The sequence below is a fragment of the Aquarana catesbeiana genome, unplaced genomic scaffold (assembly GCF_042186555.1).
Source record: "Aquarana catesbeiana isolate 2022-GZ unplaced genomic scaffold, ASM4218655v1 unanchor226, whole genome shotgun sequence".
NCBI classification, from domain to species: Eukaryota; Metazoa; Chordata; class Amphibia; order Anura; family Ranidae; genus Aquarana; species Aquarana catesbeiana.
The window spans coordinates 2,469,558-2,486,233 of record NW_027362653.1 but is presented as its reverse complement, the minus strand read 5'-3'; the positions used below and the strand labels follow the sequence as shown (position 1 = coordinate 2,486,233).

General features: G+C 46.8%; 4 protein-coding genes across 4 annotated transcripts in view; 3 read left to right on the top strand and 1 right to left on the bottom strand.

Moving 5' to 3' along the window:
* The window catches only part of LOC141121586 (uncharacterized), a 190,165-nt gene that overhangs the window by 6,157 nt on the left and 167,332 nt on the right, over positions 1–16,676 (top strand). The window lies entirely within an intron of this gene.
* The window catches only part of LOC141121605 (uncharacterized), a 196,164-nt gene that overhangs the window by 100,430 nt on the left and 79,058 nt on the right, over positions 1–16,676 (bottom strand). The window lies entirely within an intron of this gene.
* Positions 1–16,676, top strand: part of LOC141121616 (uncharacterized) — a 95,473-nt gene that overhangs the window by 27,779 nt on the left and 51,018 nt on the right. The window contains exon 7 of the mRNA XM_073611268.1: positions 3,002–3,643. Coding sequence (XP_073467369.1) covers positions 3,002–3,643 — 642 coding nt within the window. The remainder of the gene's footprint in view (positions 1–3,001; positions 3,644–16,676) is intronic.
* LOC141121611 (zinc finger protein 3 homolog) lies at positions 3,712–5,623 on the top strand. The gene has a single exon (XM_073611263.1). It carries the CDS (start codon positions 3,863–3,865, stop codon positions 4,106–4,108), a length of 246 nt encoding a protein of 81 aa, XP_073467364.1. The 5' UTR covers positions 3,712–3,862; the 3' UTR covers positions 4,109–5,623.

Sequence of the window (16,676 nt, the reverse complement as noted above, 5' to 3'; positions counted from 1 at the left end):
ATGGGTGGCCAGTCCAATACTTTCCCATGACACAGGCTCTGCCCGGGGCTGAGCCCCCAGGAACCTACTGCCACTCTGTTCAATGTCCTGGATATTACAGTATACTTGGCAACCAAGAAAACAAACGCCTTCCCCCTGCTGTTCTTCTCCTACCCACACTTGGCTGCCATTGGAGGGAAGAGAAAAGAAGACTCCTCACCCATAGGTCTCTTCCCCACCAGCAGCATGCTTTCCAATCCAATCCCTTCTCTTACTGCAGAGAGTAACAGTGACATCACTCCTGTCAGTCAGCAGGCTGCCAGAGATTGGAGCCTTGCAGCCGAAGTTCTGGCAATTATCCTGATTAGCCGGCAACTCCGGCCAAAACTCAGCAAGTTCCCCTTCCTGGATATCATGATGACCCTACATTGACCTCACAGCACTGCCTCAGAGCACACAAGTCAAATCATATTTATCATTTCTTTACTGCAGATCTAAAACTAATCAAAACCAGTTTAGAAACCAAACAAACCCAACAGAGAAAAGAGAATTTCTGATTTCATGTTTTCATTAAAGTGTAGCAAACATTAAACAATCCAGACTAAATGTGTTCCCATGGGGGCAGTAGTTCTTCAATGTACAACGACCCTCCTATTACCCCCCTCACATCCACATCCTATTATTGTGTGACCAATACCATCCAAATAATTCTTACTTTCATTTCCCAAAGTTATCGATCTACAAGGAGACCTGTATAGATCAAATGACGGCACAAATGAGGATGGAGGAGGACCGGAGTCACATGACTGAGAAGATACTAAACCTCACCCTGGAGATCATCTACCTGCTGACCGGAGAGGTGAGGAGGATTCTGGGAGGTCACATGACATCACTCTTATCTCTATTAATAAAACACAGACCTGACCGGAAAGGTGAGGAGGATTCCGGGATTCTAACATAATTTTTCTATTGGTTCCTTAATACAGAGATTTCCTCTTGTGAAGTCAGGTGATCATATGGCCGTCACAGTGCCTCCATGTGACTCCCTAAAACCTGAGAGACACAAAATGCAAAAGATTCTAGAAGTCACCAAGAAGATGATGGAGCTGCTGACAGGAGAGGTGAGCGGTGCTGGGAATTCTGGGACATTATCCAGTAACAGACAAGGGATGTGTCTGGATGGTGACTGTATCATTGTGTGTGTCAGGTTCCTATAAGGTGTCAGGATGTCACTGTCTATTTCTCCATGGAGGAGTGGGAGTATTTAGAAGGACACAAGGATCTCTACAAGGACGTCATGATTGACAATCAGCCGCCCCTCACATCACCGGGTAAGAGGAAACTTTAGTGTAAAGGAGAGAGCAGTACGGAGGGTCCACCTAGATCCCCCATCATCTGATAAACACATAGAAACAATGTATTCAGTCAGTGTGTGTGTTTCCTACAGATAGATCCAGTAATGGGAACCCACCAGAGAGATGTCCCCGTCCTCTGTATTCCCGGGATTCCACACAGGAAGATCACACCATCCCTCTCCATCATCAGGTAGATGAGGAACAATCACTGATAGTATCATTAAGATCTGTACATTATCGGCATTGTTACAACTGATGTCATTTTATGCTATATTCAGAGTGGAAACCTGAGAGAGTCTAAAGTTGAGGTTAAAGCAGAAGAAGAAGAGATGTATGTGAGGGATGATCAGCAGTCTATGGAGGAGGATGGAATAACGGGGACATTTATAGAGGAGGACACTCCTACAGAGATCAGCACAGGTGGGTCATTAACACTAAATACATTCCTCCACCCATACTGCTTTCTGATTGGGCCAGAGTAGGGTGGGGACTGGGTGATATCAGCCTGTAATGCCCTGGTCGCTTTACTGAGCTGTGTTCCCCATCTTGTATTCCTGTATTTATCTCGGATAATCTTTCTTTTCTGTGCTGCAGACACAATTTATGTATCTAGACTGGATTTATGGAGATTCTGGGGTTCAGCTGGCAGCAACATATTGATGCAGTAATATGGCTTTACTTTCATGGAGAAATACATTACATGTCTTTTTATCATAGGACAGGAAGAGAATACAAAGGAGTGCACACTTAGATACAGAGGGTACTTCCTCTCATATCAAAGAATACATGAACTATACATTATAATACTACAGCACCACCTACTGGATATATAGGTATAATGCATATATATAGTTAAGTTTATATAACTTGCTGTTGCTTTTCCAACAGTCATTTCATTGGTTTACTTGTTGCCATGCTTTGTTTAATGATTGTGCCATTCTGTTATCACCTCCAGTTACAGAATATGAATCTCATAAGACATTAAATCGAGAATGTTACCAATTCTCCAAGGGAGGCAAACTTTTGAACACAACTGTATACTCTGTTATAGTATTACATACTGTAATTCTGATGCAATATAGTTTTAATTGTTGTAGCCTGTACATTATGTTGTATGTTGTATAGGCTTGACTTCTCTCAGGACATGCAGGACTTCTTGTGTTGGGAAGATGGCAATGAGTGATAGAGGGGGTGGGGACACTCGTCCTATAATCCCCTCATCACTGTCACTTCTATAAAAGACAGTTCTTGTTGTTTCCTTACTCTCTGACTAAGATCCATGAATAAAGAAATGAACTGGTAGGAGATCAGAGGACCCATTTACTAGTTACCTTGAGGGTGGAATTGTAAGATCCTCAGAGACAAAGCTGCCTGATGTGGGCGGAGTCCTGGTTTAGGGGAACCAATCTGCTCAGGTCTAGTAATAATCTTTTTATTTCTATTTTAGTAGATGGACGGGAGATGAGGAAAACCTCAGAGGATTGTCTCACTTTGTCTCCAGACTATAAAGTAGAAGATGAGGACATCACACAGTATAGTCCAGGAGAAAACCCGACTACCTCAAATGTCCATCCGGCACCACACAGTGTAGATGGACCATCGTATTCCTCTTATCCTGAGGAACCTCAGACTGTGAGGGACGGTGCCGTCCTTCCAACAGAGAAGAGGTTTTCCTGTACTGAGTGCGGGAAGTGTTTCCGTTTTAAATCTGGTCTTATTGATCATAAAAGATCTCACACAGGGGAAAAGCCGTATTCCTGTTCTGAGTGTGGGAAATGTTTTTCACAGAAGTCACATCTTTGCAGACATCAGAGATCTCACACGGGGGAAAAGCCGTATTCCTGTCCTGAGTGTGGGAAATGTTTTTCAGATAAGTCCAATCTTTACAGGCATAAGAGATTGCACACGGGGGAAAAGCTGTATTTCTGTCCTGAGTGTAGGAAATGTTTTTCAGATAAGTCCGATCGTGACAAGCATCGGAGATCTCACAAGGCGCAAAAGCAGTATTCCTGTTCTGAGTGCGGGAAATGTTTTTCAGATAAGTCCAATCTTTACAGGCATAAGAGATTGCACACGGGGGAGAAGCCGTATTCCTGTCCTGAGTGCAGGAAATGTTTTTCACATAAGTCCAATCTTTACGCACATCAGAGATTGCACACGGGGGAAAAGCCATATTTCTGTTCTGCGTGCGGGGAAAGTTTTTCATGGAAGACCAGCTTTAGGATACATCAGAGATTGCACATGGGGGAGAAGCCACTTTCCTGTACTGAGTGTGGGAAGTGTTTCCAATTTAAATCTGGTCTTAATGAGCATAAAAGAACCTATACAGGGGAGAAGCCATATTCCTGTCCTGAGTGTGGAATTCCTTTGTAAAAAAAATCACAACTTGTCTCACATCAAAGGTCCCACACGGGGGAAAAGCCATATGCCTGTACTAAGTGCGCGAAATGTTTTTCACACAAGTTCAATCTTTACACACATCAGAGATCTCATACAAGTGAGCCTTATTACTGTCCAGAGTGTGGGAAATGTTTTTCATATATGTCACATCTTTACAGGCATCAGAGATCTCACATGGGGAAAAGCCGTATTCCTGTCCTGAGTGCGGGAAATGTTTTTCATATATGTCACATCTTTACAGGCATCAGAGATTGCACACAGGGGAGAAGTCATATTTCTGTTTTGAGTGCAGGAAATGTTTCTCATGTAAGTCCAATTTTAGCATACATCAGAGATCTCACACAGGGGAGAAGCCACTTCCCTGTCCTGAGTGAGGGGATTGTTCCTCACTGAAGTCCTGTCTTCCTGTACATCAGCGAGTAATTTGTTTCCTTACAAAGAAGGAATGGATGTGCACTTTCACCAGTGAATTACTATGCAGTTTTTTTTATAACTAGACCCCTGAGGCCGGGTTCACACTGCTGTGCTGTGGTTTGGCCTTAGCTTAGGTGTATGTGCAGTTTTCCTGTGGGTTACCTATGTTTTTAGCTGCTGTCCCATAGACTTCCATTCGTATTTGCCACGGTTTCTGAAAGCACACCAGATTCAGTGAAAAAAAATATTTGAATAAATTTAATTTCCATACCGTGCTCATAAACCACATTGACGTGTAAATATACAATAAAAAGTCCATCAACCACCACCAAAAATCTTCAATCAAGTGAAAGTGAAGTAATTCTGGTTTCGGTGAAGAATAAAGTGCCATCTTCCACCGATTAATGGACAAACATCCTACTCACCAAACCGATTTGACACCCATTACAGGTAGTCGAATGAGCAAGGGTGACCAAATAGATGTATCCTCCAATAGAAACGGCCCCCAAATGAAAGATCCGCCAACGAAGTTTCAATCATATATCAAAGAAACTTGATCTGGGCCTTATATATGTTCATAATCCATGCTATCTCTACTATTTACATGTTGTTTGTTCTTTAACCTGATTTTTTACTATCTGTTCCTTGTAGAGATATCTACACACGGTTTCCTCTGAAGTATACTCCTGAAGAAGCAGTTATACCACAAAACATGTTGAGGTTGAACTGACACAGGATAAGATCCACGGTCCTCCTGTCTGGGTGGACATGTGTCCAAGTGTTGGGTTCCCCTTCAGAGATTTTATACTGTGTATTATATATTTCCTCTTATAGGACCTTTTTTAATGATGATTGTTTGTCTTAAATAAATGTATACTTTTTTATAAATACGTATGTGAGTCCTTGCTGTACCATGAAGAGTCCGTAGTTGCCTCAGATCTTCTGCCTCAATTTTCAAATTGATAGGATGACGGTACATGTTTATGGTTTAGCAGCGATATTATTCATATATCAAAGAGAGAACTCCTCATGGTGCAGCTTGTAACTACTCATTACTCATAAAAAAGTATACACTTACAGTTTAGTAAACTTTAAAAAGCCCATGAACCCAGGCAGGCACTTCGATCGCATTCCACCTGCGCTCCAAAAGAATAGCGAAAGTGACCTGTCACGCACTAGATGACCCTGACGTGTTTTGTCAGCAACGTCTGACGTCATCAGGGGTCATGTCATATTTTTTTATGAGTAATAAATAGTTACAAGCTGCACCATGAGGAGTTCCCTCTTCTATATATGATTTAACCTTCGTTGGCGGATCTTTCATTTGGGGGCCGTTTCCATTGGAGGATACATCTTCCGTGTCACCCTTGCTCATTTGACTACCTGTAATGGGTGTCATATCGGTTTGGTGAGTAGGATGTTTGCCCATTAATCGGTGGAAGACGGCACTTTATTCTTCACAGAAATTGGAATGACTTCACTTTCACTTGATTGAAGATTTTTGGTGGTGGTTAATGGACTTCTTATTGCATATTTACACATGTCAATGTGGTTTATGAGTGCTGTATTGAAATGTAATTTATTCAATTTCTTTTTTCACACATAGACTTTTGGTCTCATTACGGGCTGCTCTTTGTATTCATTTGCATTTATTATTATTGTAATTGGTCTAGGGTGCGCGGCTAAAAGGAGGTATTTTTTTAACCCTATTCATCACATCAGATTCAGTACCCAGGATTTTTGGTGCGTTTTCAAAAAATGCAGCAAAAACAATAGAAGTCTACAGGACCTGGGGCTAAAACCAATGCGCAAAATGAACGAAAAACACAGATACACCCACACTGCGGCCAGACCACAGCACACCAGTGTAAACCCGGCCTAAAAGGCAGGGGACATTTATTTAATCACTTGCTGACCGCCCTATATCTGTTTTCCCACATATATACGTGATCTCACACTTCCGGGTCGCATGCGCGCAGCCAGCGGCTTGCTCCCGCTGTGTTATGCACAGTGAGAGCCGATTAGCTGGTACCGTGGACTCGAGGTCCGCCGGCACCCGCCAATTACACAGCCAGAACGTCAGTCTATGTAAACAAGGCAGATTGCCGCTCTGTCAGTACAGAGAGCATGGATCCTGTGTTCCTGAAAAGCAGAGACACAGATCTATGCCTTCCCCTAGTAAAAGCAACTCCCACACAGTACACAAGCACTGGCTAGGCACACAGCTAAGCCTTTGGTCACCCCTGATGTTAACCCCTTCCCTGCCAGTGTCATTAGTACAGTGACAGTGCATAATTTTAGCACCAATCACTGTATTAGTGTCACTGGTCCCCAAAAAGCGTCAGGTGTCCGATTTGTCTGCCACAATATCGCAGTCCCGCTATAAGTCGCTGATCACCGCCACTATTAGTGAAAAAAAAAAATCAGTAAAATATCTCAGATTTTATAGATGCTATAACTTTTGCGCAAACCAAACAATATCTGCAAATTGGGATTTTTTTACTAAAATTATGTAGCAGAATACATATTGGCTTAAACTGATGAATACATTTGATTTGTTACATTTTTTTTTTTTTTGTGGATATGTTTTATAGTAGAAAGCAAAAAATATTGTTTTTTTTCATCAAAATTGTCAGCATTTTTTATAGCGCAAACAATAAAAACCGTGGAGTTGATCAAATACCACCAAAAGACTATTGGTGGTGGGGGGGGGGACATCAGTTTTATTTGGGTACAACATCACACGACTGCACAATTGTCAGCTAAAGTGACGCAGTGCCATATACCCTGTTTCCCCGAAAATAAGACCTAGCGTGATTGTCGGTGATGGCTGCAATATAAGCCCTACCCCCCAAATAAGCTCTAGTTAAAGTCCTTGTAGGTCTTATTTTCAGGATAGGGCTTATTTTTGGGGAAACAGGGTAGGGCTTATATTGCAGCCATCATCAACAATCATGCTAGGTCTTATTTTCGGGGAAACAGGGTAGTAAAAAAAAGGCCTGGTCATGAAAGGGGGTAAATCTTCCAGAGCTGAAGTGGTTAAAGTGGGGGAAGTATGTAGCATCTAAATGAATAGACCTCCTAGTAATGTTATTACCAGTCTGCAGCTAGGGGGAGCTCTAATGTGACCACAGCACACACAGTGATCCCATCTAGCTCACATTAAGCCTTTCACTGCCAGAGCTGTTTTTGCATTATTTTTGCACACATGGTAAAATGCAGATTTTGGGCCTGAGGATTCGTTAAAACCCCCAAACATATATTTTCTGAAAGCAGAGGACCCGGAGAATAAAATGGTGGTAATTGTTAAGGTGTTCCTTTTTGACAAATGTCACCTTCATATCTGGGTTTATTTTCTACTTTTTCCTCCATTTTCTATGGTGTGATCTTTTCTACAATACTTTATTATAATAATGTAACATGTTGTGTATTGTATTGTACACAAATGAATAACGACGCCGCCTCCACATTCCATACAAGTCATTTTCCTGACCAATCGGATTTCTTCCTTTTATTCATTCCTGATTTTTATGACTGCAGTCTTGTTAAAAAGAAAATTATAATTAAAAAAATGTATTGAAGGGAAAAAAAAAAATGGCCTCTGCTGGTGAAATGACGGACAAGCTTCAATTTCCAAAAACTGCCCATAGGGGACGCTTTAAAAGCCTTTCCAGGTCATCAGTTTGGAGTCGGCCCTAAATAATAAGCCTAGAATTATTGCTCTCATTCCATTGTGCATGGAAATATGTATTGTGTGTAGCGTAATCAACATTTTCATATGTAGGCATCTGCGGCATGTGCATTCACCTTCCTTTGTGAAGGCTCAAAAATTTTGGAGGAAAGGGTGGTAACTTTACTTTGGCTGTAACTTTAACTTTTTATACTTTTTAAATGCAACTTTTATTGTTTTCACTTAAAGCGGAGTTTCACCCAAAAGTGGAACTTCCACTCATTTGTTCCCTCCCCCCCTCTGTTGCCACAATTGACACCTTTTGGGGGGGGGGGACAAGATACCTGTCTTTGACGGTTATCCTGTTCCCACTTCCGGGAGCCACGGTCGCGGATATTAACATCACGGCTCGGCTCCCTCCTCCTCCTCCTCCTGTTGCCAGGCCAGTAGCAGAGAAGAGCGGAGCTTTGCACATGGGCAATAGGGTTCCTGGCGTGAAGTTGTAAGGCTACACTACCGGGTTCCCTTACCTGCAATGGAGGCGGCAGCACCAGATGGAAACATTAGCTGTGGTGTTGACATTGCTGGGCTCCAGGACAGGTAAGTGTCCGATTATTAAAAGCCAGCAGCTGCAGTATGTGTAGCTGCTGACTTTTAATTTTTGCAGCGGTGAGCGGACCTCCGCTTTAAGGAACCAATAACCCCCTATCTAGTGGATATTTTTGAGACGGGTTCTCTTTAAAGAGACATCTGGGTTCTAGTAGAACAGATGTTCCATGGTCTCCCTTCCATCTGCATGGCAACATCATCTATGCTGGGGTCAGACACACAGGAGGGATAGCGGAGCCTGGAAAACATGGTGGAGGGTGGTGACCAATGGGAGAAGGATTTCCTTATATAGTAGTAGATAGTAACAGGTTCAAATCGGCTGAATACACGTTTACTTTAGCAATTCTCTGAACCTTTGAGCAAGCAAAATTCTGTCTGAACTTTGGCTGAGGCAAAACCTGGAGCCCATTTCGAGTGGTTGGTGTAGTGTTCCCTTATATTGGTGAGCAATGGGAGAAGGACCCCTTTATATCAGTGGTCAGTGTTGTGGTCCCTTACATTGGTGAGCAATGGGAGAAGGACCCCTTATATCAGTAGTCAGTGTAGTGGTCCCTTATATTGGTGAGCAATGGGAGAAGATCCATCTTATATCAGTAGTCAGTGTAGTGTTCCCTTATATTGGTGAGCAATGAGAGAATGACCCCTTTATATCAGTGGTCAGTGTAGTGTTCCCTTATATTGGTGAGCAATGAGAGAATGACCCCTTTATATCAGTGGTCAGTGTAGTGGTCCCTTACATTGGTGAGCAATGGGAGAAGGACCCCTTATATCAGTAGTCAGTGTAGTGTTCCCTTATATTGGTGAGCAATGGGAGAAGATCCCCTCATATCAGTAGTCAGTGTAGTGTTCCCTTATATTGGTGACCAATGGGAGAAGGAACCCCTTATATCAGTAGTCAGTGTAGTGTTCCCTTATATTGGTGACCAATGGGAGAAGGAACCCCTTATATCAGTAGTCAGTGTAGTGTTCCCTTACTATTGGTGACCAATGGGAGAAGGAACCCCTTTATATCTGTGGTCAGTGTAGTGGTCCCTTACATTGGTGACCAATGGGAGAAGGAACCCCTTATATCAGTAGTCAGTGTAGTGTTCCCTTACTATTGGTGACCAATGGGAGAAGGATCCCCTTATATCAGTGGTCAGTGTACTGTTCCCTTACATTGGTGAGGGCTTCCCTATGTACCAATATAGCATTAATGCATAGCTCCTAACTGTCCCTGATTTTGAGGGACTGTCCCTGATTTGGAACAAAGTCCCTCTGTCCCTCTTTCCTCCTCATTTGTCACTTATTTTGGTCTGATCTATATAGTTGTATATAAAATGCACTATTTATCTATCAAATAGTGTTTCCCAGTGCTAAACCTTTCATTCAATTTCTAAATTGCTGCACTTGTATAATTTTCCTTTAAGGGGGGTGTGTCCTATGCCTACATACTTTTGCTAATAGGTGTCCCTCATTTGGGAAGGTATGTTAATGTACCTGTTTTGTAGAAAATAAAAAAGCTTTCTATTTGTCCTATGCTAAGCCTTACCTCAGCCCCAGTCTTGTTGAAAACTCCTCAATTAGCCGTCCTGAATTTGGTATTCAGGATGGGAGAACCAGTAGAAGGAAGTCGTTCACCACCTGACCTCATTAACACACCCTGTACCTCCCATCCCCTCTCCTCCAGGAGATTGCTTCCACCCACCTCTGCAGGTTTATGCATTCCAAATGCAATCAGCGATCACCGCTCTCACTAAATATCCACTTGCCAACTGCCTAACTGGGAAAATACGGCATTAATTTGACATTTAATACTAGGGTTATGGCTGAAGCTAGCTGTAGAGTTGCCACCTGTACGGGAATGACCCGGACAGTCCAGGTTTTGACAGCTATGCCTGGGTTTGTGTCCTCCTGAAACCTGGACACAGCAGCCAGTGTGGAAAGTACTGTACCTGCAGCCCTCCACCAGTGCCATGCCCTGCCCCCCCTCCCCCTGCTGAATGTGCTCTCTCCCGAGTCCCACCAGCAGCACTCCCTCCGCTGCTGTTGCTTCAGTGGTGAATGCCTCCGATCGCCCCCCCTGTCAGTGTGCCAATCAGAAAATGCAGAACACTCTCTCCCGCCAGCAGCACACTCCCCCCTTCTTCCCCCCCTTCTGCCCAGCAGAAGGAGCAGCCAGTGTAGCGATCAGCCTCAGTACAGAGAGCAACGCACAGGTTACAGAATGGGACAGCAGGAGAGAGGTATATACAGTTCACCACTGCCCCCTCACTGTCCATCTGTCTGTACCCCTGTCCATCCCACAGTCCCCCTGTCCATCCCACTCCCCCCCACTGTCTCCCTACCCATCCCACAAGCTCCCTGTCCACCCCTGTCCATCCCACTGCCCCCCCCACTCTCCATTCCACTGTTCTCCTGTGCATCCCACTGTCCCCCTTCCCATCCCCCTGTCCACCCCACGGTCCCTCTGTCCACCCCAGTGTTCTCATGTCCATCCCACTGTCTCCCACTCTCCATCCCACTGTCCTCCTGTCCATCCCACGGTCTCCCTGTCCACCCCACGGTCCCCCTGTCCACCCCACGGTCCCCCTGTCCATCCCACTGTCCCCCCCACTCTCCATCCCACTGTTCTCCTGTCCATCCCACTGTCCCCCCCACTCTCCATTCCACTGTTCTTCTGTCCATCCCACTGTCCCCCCCACTCTCCATCCCACTGTTCTCCTGTCCTGCCCACTGTTCTCCTGTCCATCCCACTGTTCCCCTGTCCATCCCACGGTCCCCCTGTCCATTCCAGTGTTCTCCTGTCCATCCCACTGTCTCCCACTCTCCATCCCACTGTTCTCCTGTCCATCCCACTGCCCCCCCACTGTCTCCCGGTCCACCCCACTGTTCTCCTGTCCATCCCATTGTCCCTTGTCCATCACACAGTCCCCCTGCCCTTCCCACAGTCCCCTTGTCCACCCCACGGTTCTCCTCTCCATCCCACTGTTCTCCTGTCTATCCCACTGTCCTCCTGTTAATCCCACTGCCCCCCCCCCACTGTTCCCCTGTCCATACCACTGTTCCTCCCTGCACTCTCCATCCCACTGTTCTCCTGTCCATCCCACTGTCCCCCCCACTCTCCATCCCACTGTTCTCCTGTCCATCCCACTGTCCCCCCCACTCTCCATCCCACTGTTCTCCTGTCCATCCCACTGTCCCCCCCACTCTCCATCCCACTGTTCTCCTGTCCTGCCCACTGTTCTCCTGTCCATCCCACTGTTCCCGTGTCCAGCCCACGGTCCCCCTGTCCATCCCAGTGTTCTCCTGTCCATCCCACTGTCCCCCACTCTCCATCCCACTGTTCTCCTGTCCATCCCACTGCCCCCCCACTGTCTCCCTGTCCACCCCATGGTCCACCCCACTGTTCTCCTGTCCATCCCATTGTCCCTTGTCCATCACACAGTCCCCCTGCCCTTCCCACGGTCCACTTGTCCACCCCACGGTTCTCCTGTCCATCCCACTGTTCTCCTGTCCATCCCACTGTTCTCCTGTCCATCCCACTGTTCCCCTGTCCATCCCACTGTCTCCCTGTCCACCCCACGGCCCCCCCCCCACTGTTCTGTCCATACCACTGTCCCTCCCCACACTCTCCATCCCACTGTTCTCCTGTCCATCCCACTGTCCCCCTTACCATCCCCCTGTCCACCCTACGGTCCCCCTGACCACCCCACTGTTCTCCTGTCCATCCCACTGTCCCCATGTCCATCCCACGGTCACCCTGTCCACCCCACGGTCACCCTGTCCATCCCACGGTTCTAATGTCCATCCTGCTGCCCCCCCCCCCCCACTGTCTCCCTGTCCACCCCACTGTACTCCTATCCACCCCACTGTTCTACTATCCACCCCACTGTCCCCCTGTCCATCCCACGGTCACCCTGTCCACCCCACGGTTCTCCTGTCCATCCTACTGCCCCCCCCCCCACTCTCCATTCCACTGTTCTCCTGTCCATCCTACTGCCCCCCCACTCCATCCCACTGTTCACCTGTCCATTCCACCGCCCTCCTGTCCATCCCACTGTTCCCCTGTCCATCCCCATCCTACTACCCCCCCACTCTCCATCCCACTGTTTGCCTGTCCATTCCACCGCCCTCCTGTCCATCCCACTGTCATTGTCCCCCCCACTCTCCATCCCACGGTCCCCCTGTCCATCCCACTGTCCCCATGTCCATCACACGGTCCTCCTGTCCATCCCACGGTCACCCTGTCCACCCCACGGTTCTTCTGTCCATCCTACTGCCCCCTTCCCACGCTCTATCCCACTGTTCTCCTGTCCAGCCCACTGTCCCCCCCCCACTCTCCATCCCACTGTTCGCCTGTCCATTCCACCACCCTCCTGTCCATCCCACTGTCATTGTCCCCCCCACTCTCCATCCCACTGTTCTCCTGTCCATCACACAGTCCCCCTGTCCATCATACCGTCCCCCCCGTCCATCATACCGTCCCCCCTGTCCATCCCACAGTCCCCCTGTCCATCCCACGGTCCCCCTGTCCATCCCACTGTCCTCATGCCCATCCCCTGTCCATCCCACTGCCCCTCTGACTACTCTGTGGCCCCCCTGACCACTCTGCAGCCCCCCGTCCACCCTGCTGCCTCCCCCTGTGCATCCTGCTGGTGTGGGGTTCTTTGGGGTGCTGTGGTTAGGGTGGTCCACTTTGGGGTGCCCTGTCCATCACACGGTCCTCCTGTCCATCCCACGGTCACCCTGTCCACCCCACGGTTCTCATGTCCATCCTACTGCCCCCTCCCCACTCTCTATCCCACTGTTCTCCTGTCCAGCCCACTGTCCCCCCCACTCTCCATCCCACTGTTCGCCTGTCCATTCCACCGCCCTCTTGTCCATCCCACTGTCATCGCCCCCCCCACTCTCCATCCCACTGTTCTCCTGTCCATCACACAGTCCCCCTGTCCATCATACTGTCCCCCCTGTCCATCATACTGTCCCCCCTGTCCATCATACTGTCCCCCCCTGTCCATCCCACGGTCCCCCTGTCCATCCCACTGTCCTCATGCCCATCCCCTGTCCATCCCACTGCCCCTCTGACTACTCTGTGGCCCCCCTGACCACTCTGCAGCCCCCCCGTCCACCCTGCTGCCTCCCCCTGTGCATCCTGCTGGTGTGGGGTTCTTTGGGGTGCTGTGGTTAGGGTGGTCCACTTTGGGGTGCCTTGCATATGATGGACTGATTTGAAGTGTTGAAATTGAGAATGTGCCACTTTGGTGTGGTGTTGATAGTGTGGGTTGCTATAGGTAGGGTGGGCTTCTTTAGATTGTCAGTGGAAGGTTGGGGTGCAGTGGATCGTAAGGGGTGCTGTAGGTAGAGTGGTCTAATTAAGGCCCCTCCCACGGTTAATGCAATGTGGCTACACCCTCTGTTCACCATGGCATACACAGTATGCCGTGTTACTACTCTCTTTAAGCCACCCAAAGGTGTCCAAGGTCTTTTACAATCCTATTGTCTATAGTGTATACTACAAAAACAATGCTGTGCGCCAGTGAAGTGTTCGGGTTTGGCTTGAAGAAAAGGTGGCAAATTGGCTGCTGGATCACTTTTAAAAGGGGCAGAAAGGGTCCCCTCCCCATGAATACAATGCCATTTTTTTTAAGCAAAAGATTTTTAAAATTTTTTTAAATATTTTGCTTTTAGAGATAGATGGACCCCAGATCTCTCCATAAAGAGGACCTGTCATGCCGTATTGTTATTCCAAGGGAGGATTACATTTTTTAACAATTTTTAAAGTGCCCCCATCCCCCTGTGTTCATGTGGAGTGGTGAATGCATACATAAGTCATGCCCATATATGTAAACTGTGTTCACACCGCATGTGAGGAATCGCTGCAAACATCAGAGCGAGATCAATAATTCTAGCACTAGAAGAATTATGAAAGTAAAAAGTGGTCACTGTGCAAATAATTATAATACTACCCAGTGTATATAAACACCGCAATGAAATTTGAATAGATATCAAATAAACAGAACACAGATATTGCTTTCTATGCCTATATAAAAAAAAAAAGAAAAAAAGAAAAAAAGGGGGGAAAAGGAAAAATAAAATAAATTATTGAATACAAAAATAGGTGATTATATGTGAACAACAAAAAATTCTTCAGAACACTAATGCCAAGTGCAACAGTGTATGAGAGCTGTGCATAGACAATAAAACATATACCATGTGAAAAACGTAAATTATACAGTGTAAAAATTAGAACAAACTTAAGTATTCCACCAAAAGTCCATATCCATAAGGAACAATAATTAGTAAAGTTCGTGCATGCTTAATAGCACAAAAACGTATAGATGGGTGTCCCCCAGTGCTGAGTAAATTGTAGAACTAAAACTTGCTGCAGTGACTAAGGTGCGTAGGCAGACCTCCACCATTCAAAACTGCTGCCTCTTACCAGAAAAAGTTGGTCTCTAGATTATAGGAGACCTAAAGGGCGGATGGCTGCAACCCCAGCCAGGGATCTGTAAAGCAGACACTGGTTATCATCCGAATCCCGGAACTCTCTCCGTCAATCACACCATAATGAGTAGGATAGGTCCCCATAAAAGAGATAAAAGGCTCCACATAGCATAAAATCTAAGGTTTTATTGAATGAAAAAGTATAGATTGCACTTACAAGATAGTTGTATAAACAAGCATACAGGAACGCCGGCTGGCTAAAAAAACTCCCCGTGTCTTCCGGGTGTGCAGATCGCGGTGTCGTCGGGCCGTAGCTCCTCCTCCCTACGTCGTTGTGACGAAACGACGTAGGGAGGAGGAGCTATGTCCCGACGACACCGCGATCTGCACACCCGGAAGACACGGGGAGTTTTTTTAGCCGGCCGGCGTTCCTGTATGCTTGTTTATACAACTATCTTGTAAGTGCAATCTATACTTTTTTATTCAATAAAACCTTAGATTTTATGCTATGTGGAGCCTTTTATCTCTTTTATGGGGACCTATCCTACTCATTATGGTGTGATTGACGGAGAGAGTTCCGGGATTCGGATGATAACCAGTAGGGTTGTCCCGATACCACTTTTTTAGGACCGAGTACAAGTACCGATACTTTTTTTCAAGTACTCGCCGATACCGATTACCGATACTTTTTTTTAATGTCACGTGACAGTTTTTTTTTTTTTTTTTTTTTGAGGGGGGGGGGCGGGTGGGGTGGGGGTGGTGGTATAGTGAACGGTGTCTGTGTGTGTGTTTTTGTTTTGGTTTTTTTCATTTACATTTATTATTTTTTACAATTTTTTTTTTATTCTTTATTGCACTATGTGTGTGTTTTTTTTTTTTTTTTTAATCAGCCCTGTTGGGGGGCTTTGGTGAGATATCAGGGGTCTTAACAGACCTCTGATATCTCCCCCTTGAGACAGAGAAATAGACAGAGGATAGAGATTCCCCAGTCCCTTTCTCTGCAGCGTCAGCTGCACTGAGAATGAATGGAGAGAACACAGCAGCTTCTCTCCATTTATAAACTGACACATTGTAATCACAGAAGATTACAATGTTTCAGTTATGTGAATGGAAAGAGTCAGCTGACTCTCTCCATACACACAGCGGAGAGAGAGCAGAACGGAGGGGACAGACGAAGAGAGAGGGGGACAACGGAAAGCCGGAACGGATGGGGACAGCGGAGGGGGACAGAGGAACGCATGGGGACAGCGGAGGGGGACAGAGGAACGGATGGGGACAGCGGAGGGGGACAGAGCAAAGAAGGACAGCGGGAGGTGGACAGAGGAACGGAGGAGGACAGCGGAGGGGGACAGAGGAACGGAGGAGGACAGCGGAGGGGGACAGAGCAAAGAAGGAGGACAGCGGGGGGGGGACAGAGGAACGGAGGGGGACACAGCAATGGAGCAGGACAGCGGAGGGGGACAGAGGAACGGTGGAGGACTAAGGAGGAGGAGGTGACAGTCAGCGGTGATTGCGTGTGGGGGAATTACAAGCACCGATCACCGCTGTATGTCACTAAGCAGCTGAAAGCCGCGGGGGGAGAAGCTTGTAACTCCCCCACACGTCCATCACCGCTGACAGTCAAGGTATCGGCGGAAGCATCGGGAGCATTTGCCCGAGTACAAGTACTTGGGCAAATGCTTGGTATCGGTGCCGATACCGATACTAGTATCGGTATCGGGACAACCCTAATAACCAGTGTCTGCTGTACAGATCCCTGGCTGGGGTTGCAGCCATCCGCCCTTTAGGTCTCCTATAATCTAGAGACCAACTTTTTCTGCAAA